Here is a 15,489-nt window from a genome sequence, read left to right on the forward strand (position 1 = left end):
CCACGCCCCCTTTGGGCGGACATATATCCACTATAGCTTTTTGGACTTGGGGGGTCAACGCGGATCTACATACCAAATTTCAACTCTCTAGCTCTTCAACTAACATGATTTCTGGTATATCGGAAAATGCATTTTCCGATTTGCCCCGCCCCTAGTGGGCGGAAAATTTTAACACTTTATAAATCGGAGCTATACTTCAATAGCTTCAATAGCAGCGAAATGAACTGCGCTCATACGGACAGACGGACAGACGGACGGACAGACGGACGGACAGCAAGACGGACATTGCACAAAACCAATATACTAATTCACTTCGTGAATGAGTATAAAAAAAAAGAAAGAAAAAAATGTGATAAATAAGAATTAGTACAGAAAAAGAAAAAGTAATGTTTTAAAAGAAATTGCAAGAAAAGTTAATAATAAAAAAAAATAAATAAATAGATAAGAAATAGTAAAAAGAAAAGAGTAAAGGAAGAGCACAGAATAGAATGTAGGATAGAATTTAGAAATCACTACACAACATTGACAACGAAAATATATACCAATGCTTATGCCTGGGCATTGTGAGTGATTTCCCTAAGATGAGCTAATAGCAAACTTTTTTATTTAGGAAGAGAGAGCTCTAAGGAAAAAACGTGATAATATTTATTAAAATTAACACTAAGAACATGAAACGCACTGTGCAAAGAATAATCCCTAGTGCACACCGGTAAATGAAGCGGACGATAGTGTCTAGTTGTTCGGGACGGAACTGAAAAGTTTAGACGACCCAACAAAAAGGACGAATCAATATCACCACTAATCAATTTATGCAGAAAAACAATTCCTAAAATTGTTCTGCGATTGGTTAGCGATGGAAGATCAATAAGCTGGAGCTTACTATGATGAGACGGTAATCGTAAATTACTGTCCCATCGAAGATCCCTTAAGGCAAAGAGAAGAAACTGTTTTTGGACCGATTCAATGCGATCCTGATGCAGTTTATGCTGCGGAGTCCAAACAACAGAGCAATACTCTAAGATGGGACGCACAAGCGACGTAAATAAGCGCCTGGTGATAAAAGGATCTTTAAATTCCTTGGACCAACGTTTAATAAAGTCAAGCACACTTTTGGCTTCATTAATGATGGTAGAAATATGAAGATTAAAATTTAGTTTACAATCGAAAGAAACACCAAGATCTTTGATTGTGTGGATGCGTCGTAAGGAAATATTGCTAATTTTATAATCAACAATTAGAGGAACGGTACGACTGAAGGTCATTGCCATATACTTTGAGCAATTTAAGTCAAGCTGGTTTGCCACACACCAAAGTTGAAATGCATTTAGGTCATCTTGGTGATGATGTCCAGTTGAACTGGAGTATGGAAGGCAAAGTTTTACATCGTCAGCATACATAAATGTAGTAGAATACGAGATACAACTAGGAAGGTCATTTATAAAAAGGGAAAAGAGTAATGGACCCAAATGGCTACCCTGAGGTACACCAGACGAAACAAAGATAACTTTAGACATAGCTGTTCTGAGGACTCTTTGGGTTCTACCAATTAAATAGGGTGAAATCCAAGATACAAGTCTAGGCGAAAATCCTAAGCGTTCAAGCTTAAGAATTAGTATGTGATGATGTACTGAGTCAAATGCTTTACTGAAGTCAGTATAAATAACATCCGTTTGCATTTTTTTAGAAAAACCATCATTGACAAGCGAAGTGAATTCAAGTAAATTAGTGGACTTTGATCGATTTTGAACAAAACCATGTTGAGATGGTTGAATAATCGATTTGCAAAAATGCTGCAAGGCCGATGTTATAATTTTCTCAAATAACTTCGGAATGACAGATAATTTCGCAATGCCTCTATAGTTGGAAATATCAGATCTTCCACCTTTTTTGTATAAGGGAATGATGAAAGATTCTTTCCATATTGAAGGGAACACAGCAGTATCCAAGGACAAGTTAAACAATTTTAGTAATTGTGACTGAAGAGAAACACTGCACTCTTTAATCACACAACTAGGAATATTATCGGCACCGGGAGAGAAAGATGATTTCAACGTCCTAATGGCCGCAGCCAGAGAGGCTGCAGTAACTTTGGGAATATTTATAGACCCATATTCAGAAAGAGGATATGGATATGAGTTGTTGTAGAGATTAGCAGAAGAATAAGTTGATTGAAAAAAATCAGCAAATAGATCAGAGGAATCCTGGTCATTGCAAGTTTTTTCACCACCAAGGGCAAATGAGGACGGCAAACCAGAAGATTTACGCTTCAAATTTACAAATGAATAAAATTGCTTGGGATCACGAGCAAACTGACGTTTGCAACGTATAAGATAATTCTCATAACAGCTAGAATTTAAAAGATTGAAGTTTGACTTGGCAATGGAATATTTGGACCAATCAACACTTGAACCAGACTTTTTATAATTTTTAAAACATTTAGTTTTAATGTTTCTCAAGTTCAAAAGAGTCTTGGTAAACCAAGGTGGCTTATTTGAAACTGGCGAAATACGGCAGAGAGGGATACAAACATCCAGAATAGAGTTTAAGGTAGAGTAAAAAAACGATGCTGCCAAATTAATATCATTCGACTCATATAAAGTAGACCAGTCTGTTGAATTAATTAATTCATTAAGCAAAACAAAATCGCATTTACGATAACAACGACATGGATAAGAAGGCAAAGGAGTATAATTGGGATGATTATCGACAGCTAATAATACTTCTAAAGTGGGGTGATGTATATCCTCAGGTATACAGAATGGAGTCGTTCTCACGACATTTAAGAGCGAATCGTGATTAGTAAACACCAAATCAAGTGTGCGATTCAGGTGATTAGAAATGGAGTTAATCTGAAACAGAGACAGGTTAAACAATTCATCAAAAAGATAGTGATCAATTGTCGGAATTAAGTAATTTGTATTACAAGTTGCTAACCAAGAAGTGTTGGGAATGCTAAAATCCCCCAACTCAAGAAGCAAGTCTGTATCATTCACATGCTCATAAACCTCTTTAATATAATTAATGTGATGAGCATAAACTTGTAAATCAGAAGAGGGAGGGATATAAGAACATGTGATAAACAGTGAGCGCGATGGGAGAGTTAATTTAACCCCTAAAATCTCCGCATCATGAAGGGACGAAAAGGTAAACACATCAGAGAGGATACTAGATTTAACCGCAATTAGCACTCCACCCCCTCTGCGCATTGAACGATCAAGTCTAAAAATAGTGAAATTATTTGAAAGTATTTCACTATTATGAATATTATTACTTAGCCACGTTTCAGTAAATGCAATAATATCATATTGTACACTAAAACTGTGTAAGAATAAACTATTAAGTTTAGAATTCAAGCCGCGTACATTTTGATAAAGCAGAGACAGCTGAGAAGAAGATAGGAAAGAATTTAGTTTTTTGGTACAGTGTTAGATGACGATTGCACCGAAGGTAGATTTACAGCAATAGGAGTAGATGTGTTACGATTTTTAGGTCTAAATTCATGAACTACCACATGAGGTGGCCAGAAGTTTGGATCACATAAAGTTTTAAAATGTTCTATCGGCACATTTATTTTAAAAGAGGCAATTTCGCGCGGAGCTGCGAAGCTAAACTTCGATATAAAAACCTTAGCCGAAGTCTTGCTTGCTATAAAAGCAGATACTGCCTCACAGGTCGTATCAAATGAAAGCCTAGATAAGAAAACTTGCTTTCGAGGAGAGACGACTGATAAGGATATGCCTTGATTGATAATGTTTTTAATCGATAATAACATATGGGGAATAGTTATCGATTTTAGTGATAAACTCGACATCCGCGTATATACGGTCAGACCTCATAAAGTATATATATTCCTGATCAGCACGACGAGCGGAGTCGATATAGCCCTGTCCGTCCGTCCGTACACTGTGCGGATTTGCTTTATATTTTTTGATAACTCATCCGATAACTTTTTTATCTAGAATAATCGAAAAATGAATTGTGTTTTTTAAGCCTCATTGGAGCGTGGAGACTTTGTAATAACCGATTTCTGATACCACGCCCCCTTCGCCCCTTATTTGTTAAAACGTATTTCAAGTACTAGAGACTTATGCCACTAACCAGAGAACACATAGACCGGACACGTAGTGCAAAGCGTTTTGCACACTTATTTTCGAGCATTGGTTCCCAGACCGTTCGTATTTGCTCGGCTCCTCACTTTTTAGGCTTGTGCTACTAAAATATGGGAACACAAAATCATTTCTCTTCATGCGCTCGACCGAGATGGTCGATTGTTAAACAAAAGATCCCTCTATGCTAAATGTTTCCCTTGGTCTCTCTCTCTCTCGATGCTCTCTCAAATGTGTATATGTGTGTATGCATGTGAGCACAAGTAGCAGCTCTGAGCTGCCAGCTCGCGAAAATTGAAATTTCTTCGCAGCAAGAACCCATGCCTTATCTTCTGTGTGAAGAGTATACCGAACTTATCAAACCGTTTGCCAAGCTCGTACAAAATATGTATATGTGTTTTCGATTTTATTTGTGGAAAGGGTATGAAAGCGTTGGTGCTCATAGTGAAAATGCTTTCGCGACGAGCCTGCACGCACACACTCTCCCTTGCTACATGTACTATGAGCATTTATATGCCTGTGTGCGAAGCTCTTGCTGCTTGTAGCAATTTTAAATCCCAGCATTTGCATTTGGTTGATCTTGTGAAGTGCTCACATACATATGTATGTATGTATGTATGTATATACATTTGATTGTGTGTGTATGAATGGGATCTGAATCGAACAATTATGGGATATCACTTGTAGAAGCATTTGTATGCCTATGTGCTTTTACATGTGCGTGTGTGTATGTGCCTGTGTGTATGCATGGGACGTGAACATTGGTGTGCATGTGTGTATGCATGGGACGAGAACATTGACGTGCATGTGTGTATGCATGGGACAAGAACATTGTCTGAATGATTTTGGGTTCGAATTGATTAATTGTCTTAACATTACATATGTTAATATGTATGTATGTGCTAGCACTGACCAAAAAACACATAGACTAGACACGTATAACACACTTTTTCAACACCGAAGTGACAGCAACAGCAACAAGCCGGACGACGACAGCACTGGAAATCTAATAGCGCATCTCTCTGAGTCAAAAAAAGGGCATAGAGTCACATAATAGCACAGCCGAAATAAATAACTAAGAGCGACGCTAAGAGTAAAATTCTCTTGCACAACGGAATGCAGCGAAGCAACGCAAAAATGTATACAGCGACGGCGCAACGAGCAGAGCCGAAAGCTCTTACGCAGCGCAGAGCGAGATCGAGAGTGAAGGCTCTGGCCTAGCATAATTCACACAAACGCAACGAGATCGCAAAGCTGCATTGAAACTCTTACGGAGCGCAGCGACACCGCGGCGGGCAGAGCCAAAAGCTCTGAGCAGCAAGAGCTCAGCGCTAAACGCTGAAATTAAATGACTCACGCAGCGAGCGGACGCATAATCGGAAGGTAAAAGACTCACAAACGCTGACATGCCGCCTCCCACTGCAAATCGCTGGTAAGTCGTGGGGATTTATATTCCACAAATTTTGTTAATTCTTGTCTTTTTGAATATGCTTAATTAGTGGTGCGAGTGGGCGATCTAGCTGTGGGAGTTATACGCCAGATTTAAGTCGTGGCAACGGCCAAGTTGGTTGCGCGTCGGGCGGTGAGCTGCGCGCCATATATGGCACCATTTGAGAGCCCGCCTCAGCACATAGTGGGTGCAACGGGGTCTAGCTACGGAGGCGATCAATTTGGCCGCTGTCAGATAAGCCAAGCGGCACGCCAGAGCACGTAGCGGGTGCAACGCGACCCCACTCTGAGCGTTATAGTCACCTGAGCTAAGTCGAGGCAGCGACTGATTTGGCTACTGTTATGATCGACCGACGGACTCGTAGATTGCTAAGCGGTACGCTCTGACATAGCGGGATATCAAAACTATCAACGTGGGATATCTTAACTATTATCGGGGTAAACTTTCATAACAACGTGGGATACTTTTATAATGACGTGGGATGCCTTATGCAGCATCGTGGTAAATTTTTATAACAACGTGGGATACTTTGTTAACAATGACGGATACCTAACGTGTCGTCGTGGGATACTTTTAGAGCAACAGAGAATGCTTTTTATAACAATGTGGGTCACCCTACATATCTTCGTGGGATACCTTAAGAACAACGGAGGATACTTTTTATAACAATAATGGACACCCAACATATCGTCGTTGGAAAAGTTATATAGCTGCGGAGAACACCCTGAACACCCTTATCGTTGCTACCAGATCGAATAACAAAACTCCATGGAGGAAATACAGGCTGGGTCAGCTACCCGCTGAAGACGGAGTTGGAAGTCATCCTCACGGAGCTGGGCCTGGAGCCGCATGGCTTGGTCGACGAGCTGCGACGCCGACTAACGGCGTATATCAACCGGGATGACCACAGCGAGGAGGTACAACAGAAGCTGAACTATTGGTCCGATAGTTATGGCAATCGGCAACTCCGGATTCATAACCACCCAATCCCAACCCCGCCAACGATGAGAAGCTGGGGGATGTTAGACCAGACCGGCCAGCGGGTTCACACATCTACTGATTCCGCCACTGAAGAGCGCGCCGACGAGACCAGCAGGACCCTTAGTTTCGAGACCAGCGTTTGACAACTGGGACCGAAGCCGAAAAGGGAGCCCAGCGGCGTGGCCAGTATGGGGCGTAACCTTCAATGGCAGAACAGATCCGTTGCGGTTTATTGAGCAGCTGGAGGAGCGGGCTGTGGCGTACCACGTAAATGTCAGTCGCTTGCCTCGGGCGATGCCGGAATAGCTGACCGAGCGGAGGATTTCCTACGGGGAAGCGGACTTCAAGGAGCAACGTGGGAATCGTGTTCAAGCACGATTTTCTGCAATTCTTCCTCCCGCCTCGGTACTATAAGCGCCTTGGAGACGAAATCCGCGCTCGGAGAGCCTTTCCAGGATTACCTCATCGCGTCACGGGTGATGATGCAGAGGGCCGGGTTGATGGAGGCGGAATAGCTGGACCGGGCATACGACAACGATCTCGCTACTCGTTCTACCGACGCTGGTCGACGAACTGATTTTGGGCATGGACTATCTGGGAGCCATGAAGACCACCATACAATGCGGGTATTATCGTGTGAGTGTAAGAGAGCAGGCCCAATCGACGTCACCAACGATTCACCGGGGAGTCACCATTAGGCCCACCGCAACGGAGAACAGTCTCGATAGTACCCCGGCATTCCCAGCCCCCAGTCAACTGTATAGTCGATCCCGAGGACGGCCGCCCGTAGAAGAGCATACCCCATGTAAACTGTGCATCCCACGGGAACCTCGAGCCAGGGTCCTCCGGGAGTCCCACGACCAACCGATAGCAGGCCATTTGGGAATCAGGAAGACAGCGACTAGGGTGGGTCAACACTACTATTGCCCGGGCTATTTCCGGGTCGGCTTCGTGTCACCAACCATAGTCCGACTGCAACGACTGCAAGCAACAACGAAAGACAGCCAACGTGGCTGATCTCAAGGAGTATCACGGACCGCCAGAAGACGAGGAGGACCAAGGCCCGGATGCAAGGATAGCTTAAGAGGCGGTAGACTCTTCAAGTATATTGTTAACTTAACTTGGTATCAGGTTAAACGAAATGCACTCACACTAAGTATCAGGTTAAAAGAAAGGCACTCACACTAGGTATCAGGTTATGAGAACGGCAACCTGATACCTAGTTATCAGGTTAAGTCAAAGACACTCGTAATTATAAGTACATTACACTAATACTACAATAAAATTCCACCCCCCCTCACAACACGAGTCCTCGGCAATCCCGCAACACCCACCGATAAGACGGCAACCGCTGGGCGGCCTGTGTGATGCAAGAGGAGGTATGTGTATACCGAAGCACTATTCTCTAGTATTTGATACACGACTTTTACAAAGATGAGAGTGAACTTAGCTCGTTGCTCTGATCAAGAATATATATAATTTGTGGGGTCTGCCACGCCTCCTTCTACCTGTTATATACATTTTAACAAAACCATTATACCCTGATTTCCCATTTTCGATGGGTTCAGGGTATAAAAAAAAAAAAAAACATAGACGTGGAATTTTTTTTTATTTTTTGGTATATTTTTTAATGTCTATTAATTCTGCCCCTTTGGGAGCGCTGGCACTTACGTTAGCTGTCGAAATTTTAAAAATATTTACAAGTATTTACACAATACGATAATGACATAATGATGACAGCTACATGTCAACTTCTGTTGACCATCATACGTGGCGATCGGATAATCAGGTCCCTTAGTTGTCTTTCTTTGAGCCTCCTACGAGTTCGGTATGTGATAAGTACGTTTGCTAGCCTGTTTCTGTGCCGCTCCAATCTGTCATTGTACCGATTCGAGTGCTGGTTTATTGCATTAAAGACAGTGGCGAGTTTCAGGTCTCTGTGCAGTATGGTGTTTCTAACAAACCACAGGCCAGCCCCAAGATTTGGCACCCATATATCCATATTGGCGCAATGATCTGATTGTAAATTGTCACCTTATTAGTGAGTGACAATTTACTCCGCGAGCAGAGAAGCCAATAGTGCCTCTTCACTGCCGCACGTAAGCGTATTGTAATCGCCGTTACGTGCTTGGCAAAGGTGAGCCTGCGATCTAATATCACTCCGAGATATTTGGCATCATTCGCCTGCGGCACTGGATCTCCATCCAGGAGCACGGCTGACGGCGTTCTCCATTGACTGATTTGCTGCTGTTGATGACAATATTCCATCGCCTTGCCCAGTCCACAAATTCTGTTGCATAATCTTGTATAACAGGGTGGTACTCCAGCTGCCACATCATACTCGGTAGATAGCGGCTTATGAAAGCGCACAGCGAATCGCCGTCCCTCAAGATACGACCTGATCAGCATTCCGGCGTGCCACACTCGATCGAACGCCACCCGGATGTCCAGATAGAGTGTGTTGCAGTACTCCTTGTTGTCGTAGGCTGTTAATATTTGGTTGACAACTCTATGAAGCTGCTCCACTGTGCTGTGACCAGCACGGAATAAAAATTGGTGCTTCGGAATAATCCCTTGATAGTCCTAGCCAGCCGGACGGCAATAAGTCCTTCCAGCACCTTCGATATCGAAGGGAGGAGACTTATCGGCCTGAAAGAAGATGGTTCGCTTTCCGGCTTGCCCGGCTTGTGGGTCATGGTGATTAATCCAAGATTCCATTGGGGAGGGAAGTATTGCAGCCTTACTGTTGCATTGAACACCAACGCTATGAAGCAAACCGCATGTCTAGGCAGTGCCTTCAGAGTGGCATTGCAGATGGCGGCGTGTCCCGGCGCTCTATTCGTGTTCAGGCTTGCATTAACTTCAGCTATCTCACTTGGGTCGAATGGATTAATAGGCAGATCCATTTGAAGCGCTTGTGTCAGCTGGTCATCAGTATCCTGGATTTCTTGCAGGCTGGCCAGATTAAATGGCTGGAAGCGCTCGGCAAGATGCCCAGCAAATACCTCTGCTTGCTCCAAGTCTGTCCGGCACCATGTCCCGTTACTGTTAGCCAGAGGCGCTTACCTTGCACAACGCCTTTTAATACCGCGCGTGGCTTTCCAAAGTGAGTGCGTTGCGTCACTTGCAATGCCAGTGTTGACAAGTCTCTCATCAAACCAAGCAGATTTGTGCTCCGCAAGTGCGTCGAGACGAAGCCTACTCCGTGCTCTATTCCACTCGGCTTTGTCCAAGGGGTGACGAGATCTCATCCATCTGACGCGTATGCGCCTCTTTTCGGCAATGAACAGCAGAATTTCCCTGGTCACTGGAATCCTGTCGGCTGCGGGCCTCCGATGCGCTGTGCCAGAGGCCATTCTAGCTGCTGCCTGGATAGAGAAACTGAAAGCGTCGATGGCATCATCAAAATCCTTTCTAGGGCTCATCTCCATATTGAGGTACAGTGTCGACTCGAGGTGCTCGTGGAACCAATCCAGATTAGTACGCCTTGTTATTAGTCGTTCCGCCCTAGGATAGCATATAGCAGACGCATCCAGCGTAATTATGCGGGGTAGATGCTCAGCAATCCCTTGGTCAGAGCAAAATCAATGTAGCCTGGTGAGCCTCTGCTGCCGTACGGATACCTCGTAGGTCCACCTGTTGCCAGAGCGTTAATCTCTGTGCTCAGGACGAGGTTTCCAAGCGCATGACCTCTTTGGTTGCACCTTCCTGCTCCCCAGAATCAATGGGATGCACTCCAGTCACCCGCAATGACGAATTTAGAACGATGATGCTCCATAATTGTTTCAAATTCATCTGTAGTCCAGACAAACCTTGGTGGACAGTAGATTGCTTCCATGTTGATAAGGCCGAAAGCCGTTTGGGCAGCTGCCAACGCAAGTTGCACTTTGGAAGTGGCTATTGGTGCTAACGGGAAGTGGACCAAACTAGACCGAATAAGGATAGCTGCACCTCCTTTGGCGTTGCCGGTACTCGGGGCGTTAGCAGTATAGGCCTCAAACCAAATATTTTTGGTGCTTGTGACTCCTTGCAATGTGTCTCGCTGAGCAGCAAGACATATATCTCGTGTCGCCACACGGAACACTCTTCGTGCAGCTTCGTGGCAATACCGTCGGCGTTCCACACAAGAATGCGCAGCGGCATCATTATGGTGTCCTCTGTTTTGAAGATCTGTGAGCAAATTCAATATTTTCCCCTGCTGCTGTGTCTGCTGTTGCTGCTGTTTAAACATCATCATCATTAGCTCCATCTGCTTTTCTTGGAGTGAGCGGAGAGAGCTAATGCTTTTATTAAGCGCTTGCAACATGGCATCAATGTTACCGCTGGCCATCGAATGATGAGGATCCCTCGTTATCCTTTGGTGGCTGCGGTTCCTGTCCTTAGCCGGCTGCTGTTGCTCTTGATGTTGGGCCTGCTACTGTTGCTGCCTAGCTACATCCGCATATGTGACGCCACTTCGAGGAGTGGCCACCGGTCTGCCTCTAAGAATAGCTAGTGGAAAAGGTCGCTCGTTGCTCACGATTCTGCTGCCTAGTCCAGTTCTGGGTCTGGAGCGCTTGATATTTCGTGCAGCCCGAATAGTTTGCAGGGTGCAAAGCTCGTTGCGTGGTCGAGTGCAGTCTCTGGATGGATGTTCTCCGGCACATTTTACGCATATATGCGTCTTACGACAGTACTTCGCCGTGTGGCCAAACTGCTGGCATCTGTGACATTGTACTACGGCAGTCCGTTTACGGAGTGGTTCAATTACGACTCTCGTATGGCAGAGCGTCTTAACTGCCAGGATCGCCTTGTTATTAGCAGCAGCTGCGATGTTCAAGAAGAACATGTTCACTGGGCTCTTCCTAGGAGTCCCTGGCTCACTGCGCCGTTGTGGCGTATGGGCATCAAAAACATTGTGGCCAATTTTGCCTAGTTCCTCCTTAATCTGGCTAATTAAGGTGCTGTGGTGCAAGCCTTTAATGCAGACTCTATACGGCCCGTCTTCTTTTAACTGGTAGCAGTGGAATTCTTACTGCTCAATCTCAAGCCAGTTCACAATGCTGCGGAAGGTAGCACCATCAGCCGTGTAGAGCCTCATGACGCCACCCAAGGAAGCCCTGGCTTCGACCTTGTTCAAATCCGTCACTTTTTCAATGCCTTGCATTAAAAGCTTCACGTTGTTGATACCCTCCATCACGATTGGTGGGGTTTCGACTGAGCTTTATGGCAGTAGCCCACTTCGATGCAGCAATAGCAGCTTGATTGCTGGTGCTGGGCTGCTCGTCCAGCAAATCTTCTGCACCCATTACAGCTGCCAGCAATCCGAATCTGTTAGAACTGACATTATAGTCAGATTGTAGCAAGGTAAAGTTTTCGCTATTCTTGTCAATGTTGGATTTTTTCCTAGCAAAGATTAGGAGAAGTCGTAGCAATTATCTTGCGCTTAATTTTAGGTGTTTTGCGCTTAATTTTTACCTTTTGAAAGCGCATTGCTACACTTGCGCTTGAAGTCGGGTTGGGTTTAGTGGTCTGCACTGTAAGCTCAACAGTGATGTCCATTTCGCTGTTTGAAGGCTCACTGACAGCTTTCAAAAGTGCATCGCGCAGAATTTGGTCAAGAACCATTCTGGCGTAGCTTTTGTACGTTGAGCTTAAAGCTCAAAGCTTTATACGAGCTTTTAAGATCAGTTGCTTAGCGATGCAAAAACAGCTGTTTTGCTTGCACATGCAAGCCGGGCAGCGAAGCCCTACTTAGCAAATAGTCAGCAATAAATATTTTCACTGTACTTTAACTTCACTGGACCGAGCAGTGACTTGAGAAGCCACTATTATCAATGTGGCCACTATTGTGGGCTAGTCTTTGATAAGTTTGTAAATTTAATTGGCTTAAGACCATAAAAAAGGAGCATTCCAAAATATATGTATGTATATATATATATATATGTATAAAGCTTACAACTATTGGCATTACATTTGAAAGATTGTTTTTGCTTTTTTTTTTTCATATAAATGTAAATAAACACACTTATGAAATAGGCCAATCAATTTTAAATCCATTAAAGTAGGGATGATCCAAAATGTCCTTCGCTGAAATCCGATGCACTGGATCATAAACCAACATTCTCTGAATTAGGTCTATACCGTCTGAGTCGAGATTTTTAAGCTGACTAGTTAACTGATTTGTAGACCAACATGGGAATGTATTTTTGTAATCAGGAAGCGATGTTACACCTGGCCATATATCTTCTGTAGGCGTTTTCAGAATTCTGTAAGAAAAAAGTTGTAAAATTTAGTTTTATAACATATTTATATAAATGAATATAATAAAAAATACGCATTTTATAGTGTGTTTATTCAAGAAAATACACTATAGGTGTCTAAGTTTCTTTCAGTTCGTGTTAAGCTTAAGATTGGTTAAAAGATTCTGATCACTCGTTAAATAAAAACATGTTTATGTCCATTAATTGCTGCCAAAACGAAAAGCGTCATATAAATTAAATTTTCACATCAAATATTTATAGGAAATATATCAAAGGAAAGACCACCAATGAGTTAATTGAAATGTTATATATTAAGCTTTAAAAAGTTTATATTATAATTCGGGCGGAAAAAGATAAAGGACTGGAATTAAAGAGCTCTAAAAGCAGATCAGTTCACAAAGAAGGAGCAGAGAGTTGGCTATGGAAATTAAAATAAGCCTTCAGAAGACAGTGGAAAATTTTAAATTTTAAAAGAAGCATTGCTGACCCCATAAGTTATATATATTCTTGATAAGTGCGACAAGATGAGTCGATATAGCCTTATCTGTCTGTCTTCTAATATCTACACGTAGATATTTCAAATTTTACATGCATACTTGTTTATACCATATGCGGTACAAGTTTATCATATATGGTATACATATAAATCGTCTGATTTATTTTTTATCGAAAAAGAAAAATTAATAAATAAAATCAACCAATGACAGATATCGAAAAGGATCGTTACAAATTATAAAATCTTCTTGAAGACAATACAAGTGTTGAAAAAATAGATGCAGATTTATTATTTAAATGTTGATTATATTATTTAAATGTGAGTACATTTAGTACGGTCTTAATATTTCGATTTCGATATATGTAGATGTATGTATTTAAAAATACAAATGATCTAAAAAACTTATTTGTTGATACAGTGTAATATATATTTAGTAAATATTTACACTGAAGATACACAAATAATAAATTCCATACAAGAGTCCTGGCGCTAATATACTTATTAGATTTAGGCAATGTCTTTCACTGTCACTCTGAACTGATCAGCCATGCTTTTCAAAAAAAAAATCGATTATTTTTATATACATACATATATAATTTGTTTGATTTTTCAAGTGTGCAAATACTTTTTTGGAGCACTGTATGGGTGCTAGTACACGAACACTGCTGTGGATAATTTATTAACGTTTATTAAAATAAATATGAATCTACACTTAAAATTTAGCGACTCTAGCTCTGAAGATGCAGAAGATATCATTTTCTAACTTACTTTCGATGAAGTTTTTAATGAATAAGAAACGGTCATCGATTTTTCGATAAAAACTCAATATGAGCGTGATATACAGACCTAGGAAGCAAAATTTCAATTTCTCTAGCTATTTTATCTTCTGACGGACGGACGGACTCACAGAGGGACAGGGCTAAATCGTCTCCTTTCGTTGCACTGACCAGGAATGTATGCATGTACATACATACATTCATATATTTATGGGGTCTGTCACGCCTCCTTCTGATGATATACACATTTTAACAAAACCAATATACCCCAATTTCTCATTTGCAATGGGTCTTTCCTAATAAGGTATGATGACTGGCAGTACTTTTTGTTTTGCAAACAATTATTGGACAGATTATAATTATTATCATGGTTGACAATTACAATCATCATCTCATATAATTTGAAGTCTCATGTCAAAAATTTACCTGAACATTCGAAATAACTGGTCAATTTCCGAATCACCTTGAAATAGTGGCTTCCTAGTAGCCATTTCTGCAAATATACATCCAATGGACCAAATGTCAACGGGACAAGAGTATCGTGGAGAGCCCAACAATACCTCTGGAGCTCTATACCAAAGCGTAACAATTTCATGGGTGTAAATGCGTACAGGTATACCGAAAGATCTACCGAGTCCGAAATCAGCTACTTTGATGATACCATTTCTGTCAATTAAGAGATTTTGCGGCTTTAAATCACGATGTAGAACCCGACGACGATGGCAAAACAATATAGCATCCGTTATTTGATATAAATAGCTTTTCACCAGTTGACTACTAAGATGCTTCTCCGGAGGAAGTGAATCCATATACTTTTTAAGGTCCATTGATAGAAATTCAAAAATCAAGTATATACGATTTTCTTCCATAAGTACGTCTTCCAAGCAGACAATATTACGGTGTTTAAGTTCCTTAAGTAATGAGATTTCTCTGTAAGCAAATTTAAACTCAGATTATATTTATAGAATACATTTTAGTTTACAGACCTTATCGCTGTAGATGGTACTCCTTCATCGTCAGACTCCAATCTAATCTTTTTCATGGCAACAATTTGACCAGTTAATCGGTTTCGGCCTTTATACACAACTCCATAGGTACCCTCACCTATTTTTTCAATTTTTTCGAAATCTTCCATTTTAATCCCGGTTAGTTTCAGAAAAATGCCGCGAATCGATTGAGGTTGCCACCCTGGGGAAAGCTGAATTTACTTTTACTTGGAAGAATACCTTTTGAAACTTATCGAAAAAATGAACGTCAACACTGAAACATTCAGAAAAAAACATAATTATCGCATGATGGAATTTCTGAATGGAGAGTATACCCAACTATGGAAAGAGCTTGCCACTCCAATAAATACCATCATAGATATATAAATGAAAACATTTTGTATTGGCGTGGCAAACAATTTCAAGAGTTTGGTATACTCTTCCCTCAAAAG

At 41.9% G+C, this 15,489-nt stretch overlaps 1 protein-coding gene and 1 long non-coding RNA gene across 2 annotated transcripts in view; both read right to left on the reverse strand.

The window, feature by feature from the left end:
- Positions 1-15,489, reverse strand: part of LOC149091995 (uncharacterized) — a 128,370-nt gene that overhangs the window by 7,994 nt on the left and 104,887 nt on the right. The window lies entirely within an intron of this gene.
- On the reverse strand, positions 12,535-15,249 carry Cdk1 (Cyclin-dependent kinase 1). The gene is made up of 3 exons (XM_030389962.2): positions 15,038-15,249; positions 14,478-14,981; positions 12,535-12,785 (listed from the first exon to the last, which is right to left on the reverse strand). Exons 1-3 carry the CDS (start codon positions 15,184-15,186, stop codon positions 12,545-12,547), a joined length of 894 nt encoding a protein of 297 aa, XP_030245822.1. The 5' UTR covers positions 15,187-15,249; the 3' UTR covers positions 12,535-12,544.

This window comes from Drosophila navojoa, chromosome 3 (assembly GCF_054131105.1).
Source record: "Drosophila navojoa isolate 15081-1374.11 chromosome 3, UAZ_NAV_1.0, whole genome shotgun sequence".
In the NCBI taxonomy this organism is placed as follows: domain Eukaryota; kingdom Metazoa; phylum Arthropoda; class Insecta; order Diptera; family Drosophilidae; genus Drosophila; species Drosophila navojoa.

Bases quoted from the DNA above. Each gene is read 5' to 3' on its own strand.
- Cdk1 (XM_030389962.2), bottom strand. From the start codon at position 15,186: ATGGAAGATTTCGAAAAAATTGAAAAAATAGGTGAGGGTACCTATGGA. The intron at 14,982-15,037 runs GTCTGTAAACTA...ATTTGCTTACAG, and splicing joins GTACCATCTACAGCGATAAG to AGAAATCTCATTACTTAAGG. The intron at 12,786-14,477 runs GTAAATTTTTGA...TTTTTCTTACAG, and splicing joins CAGTTATTTCGAATGTTCAG to AATTCTGAAAACGCCTACAG.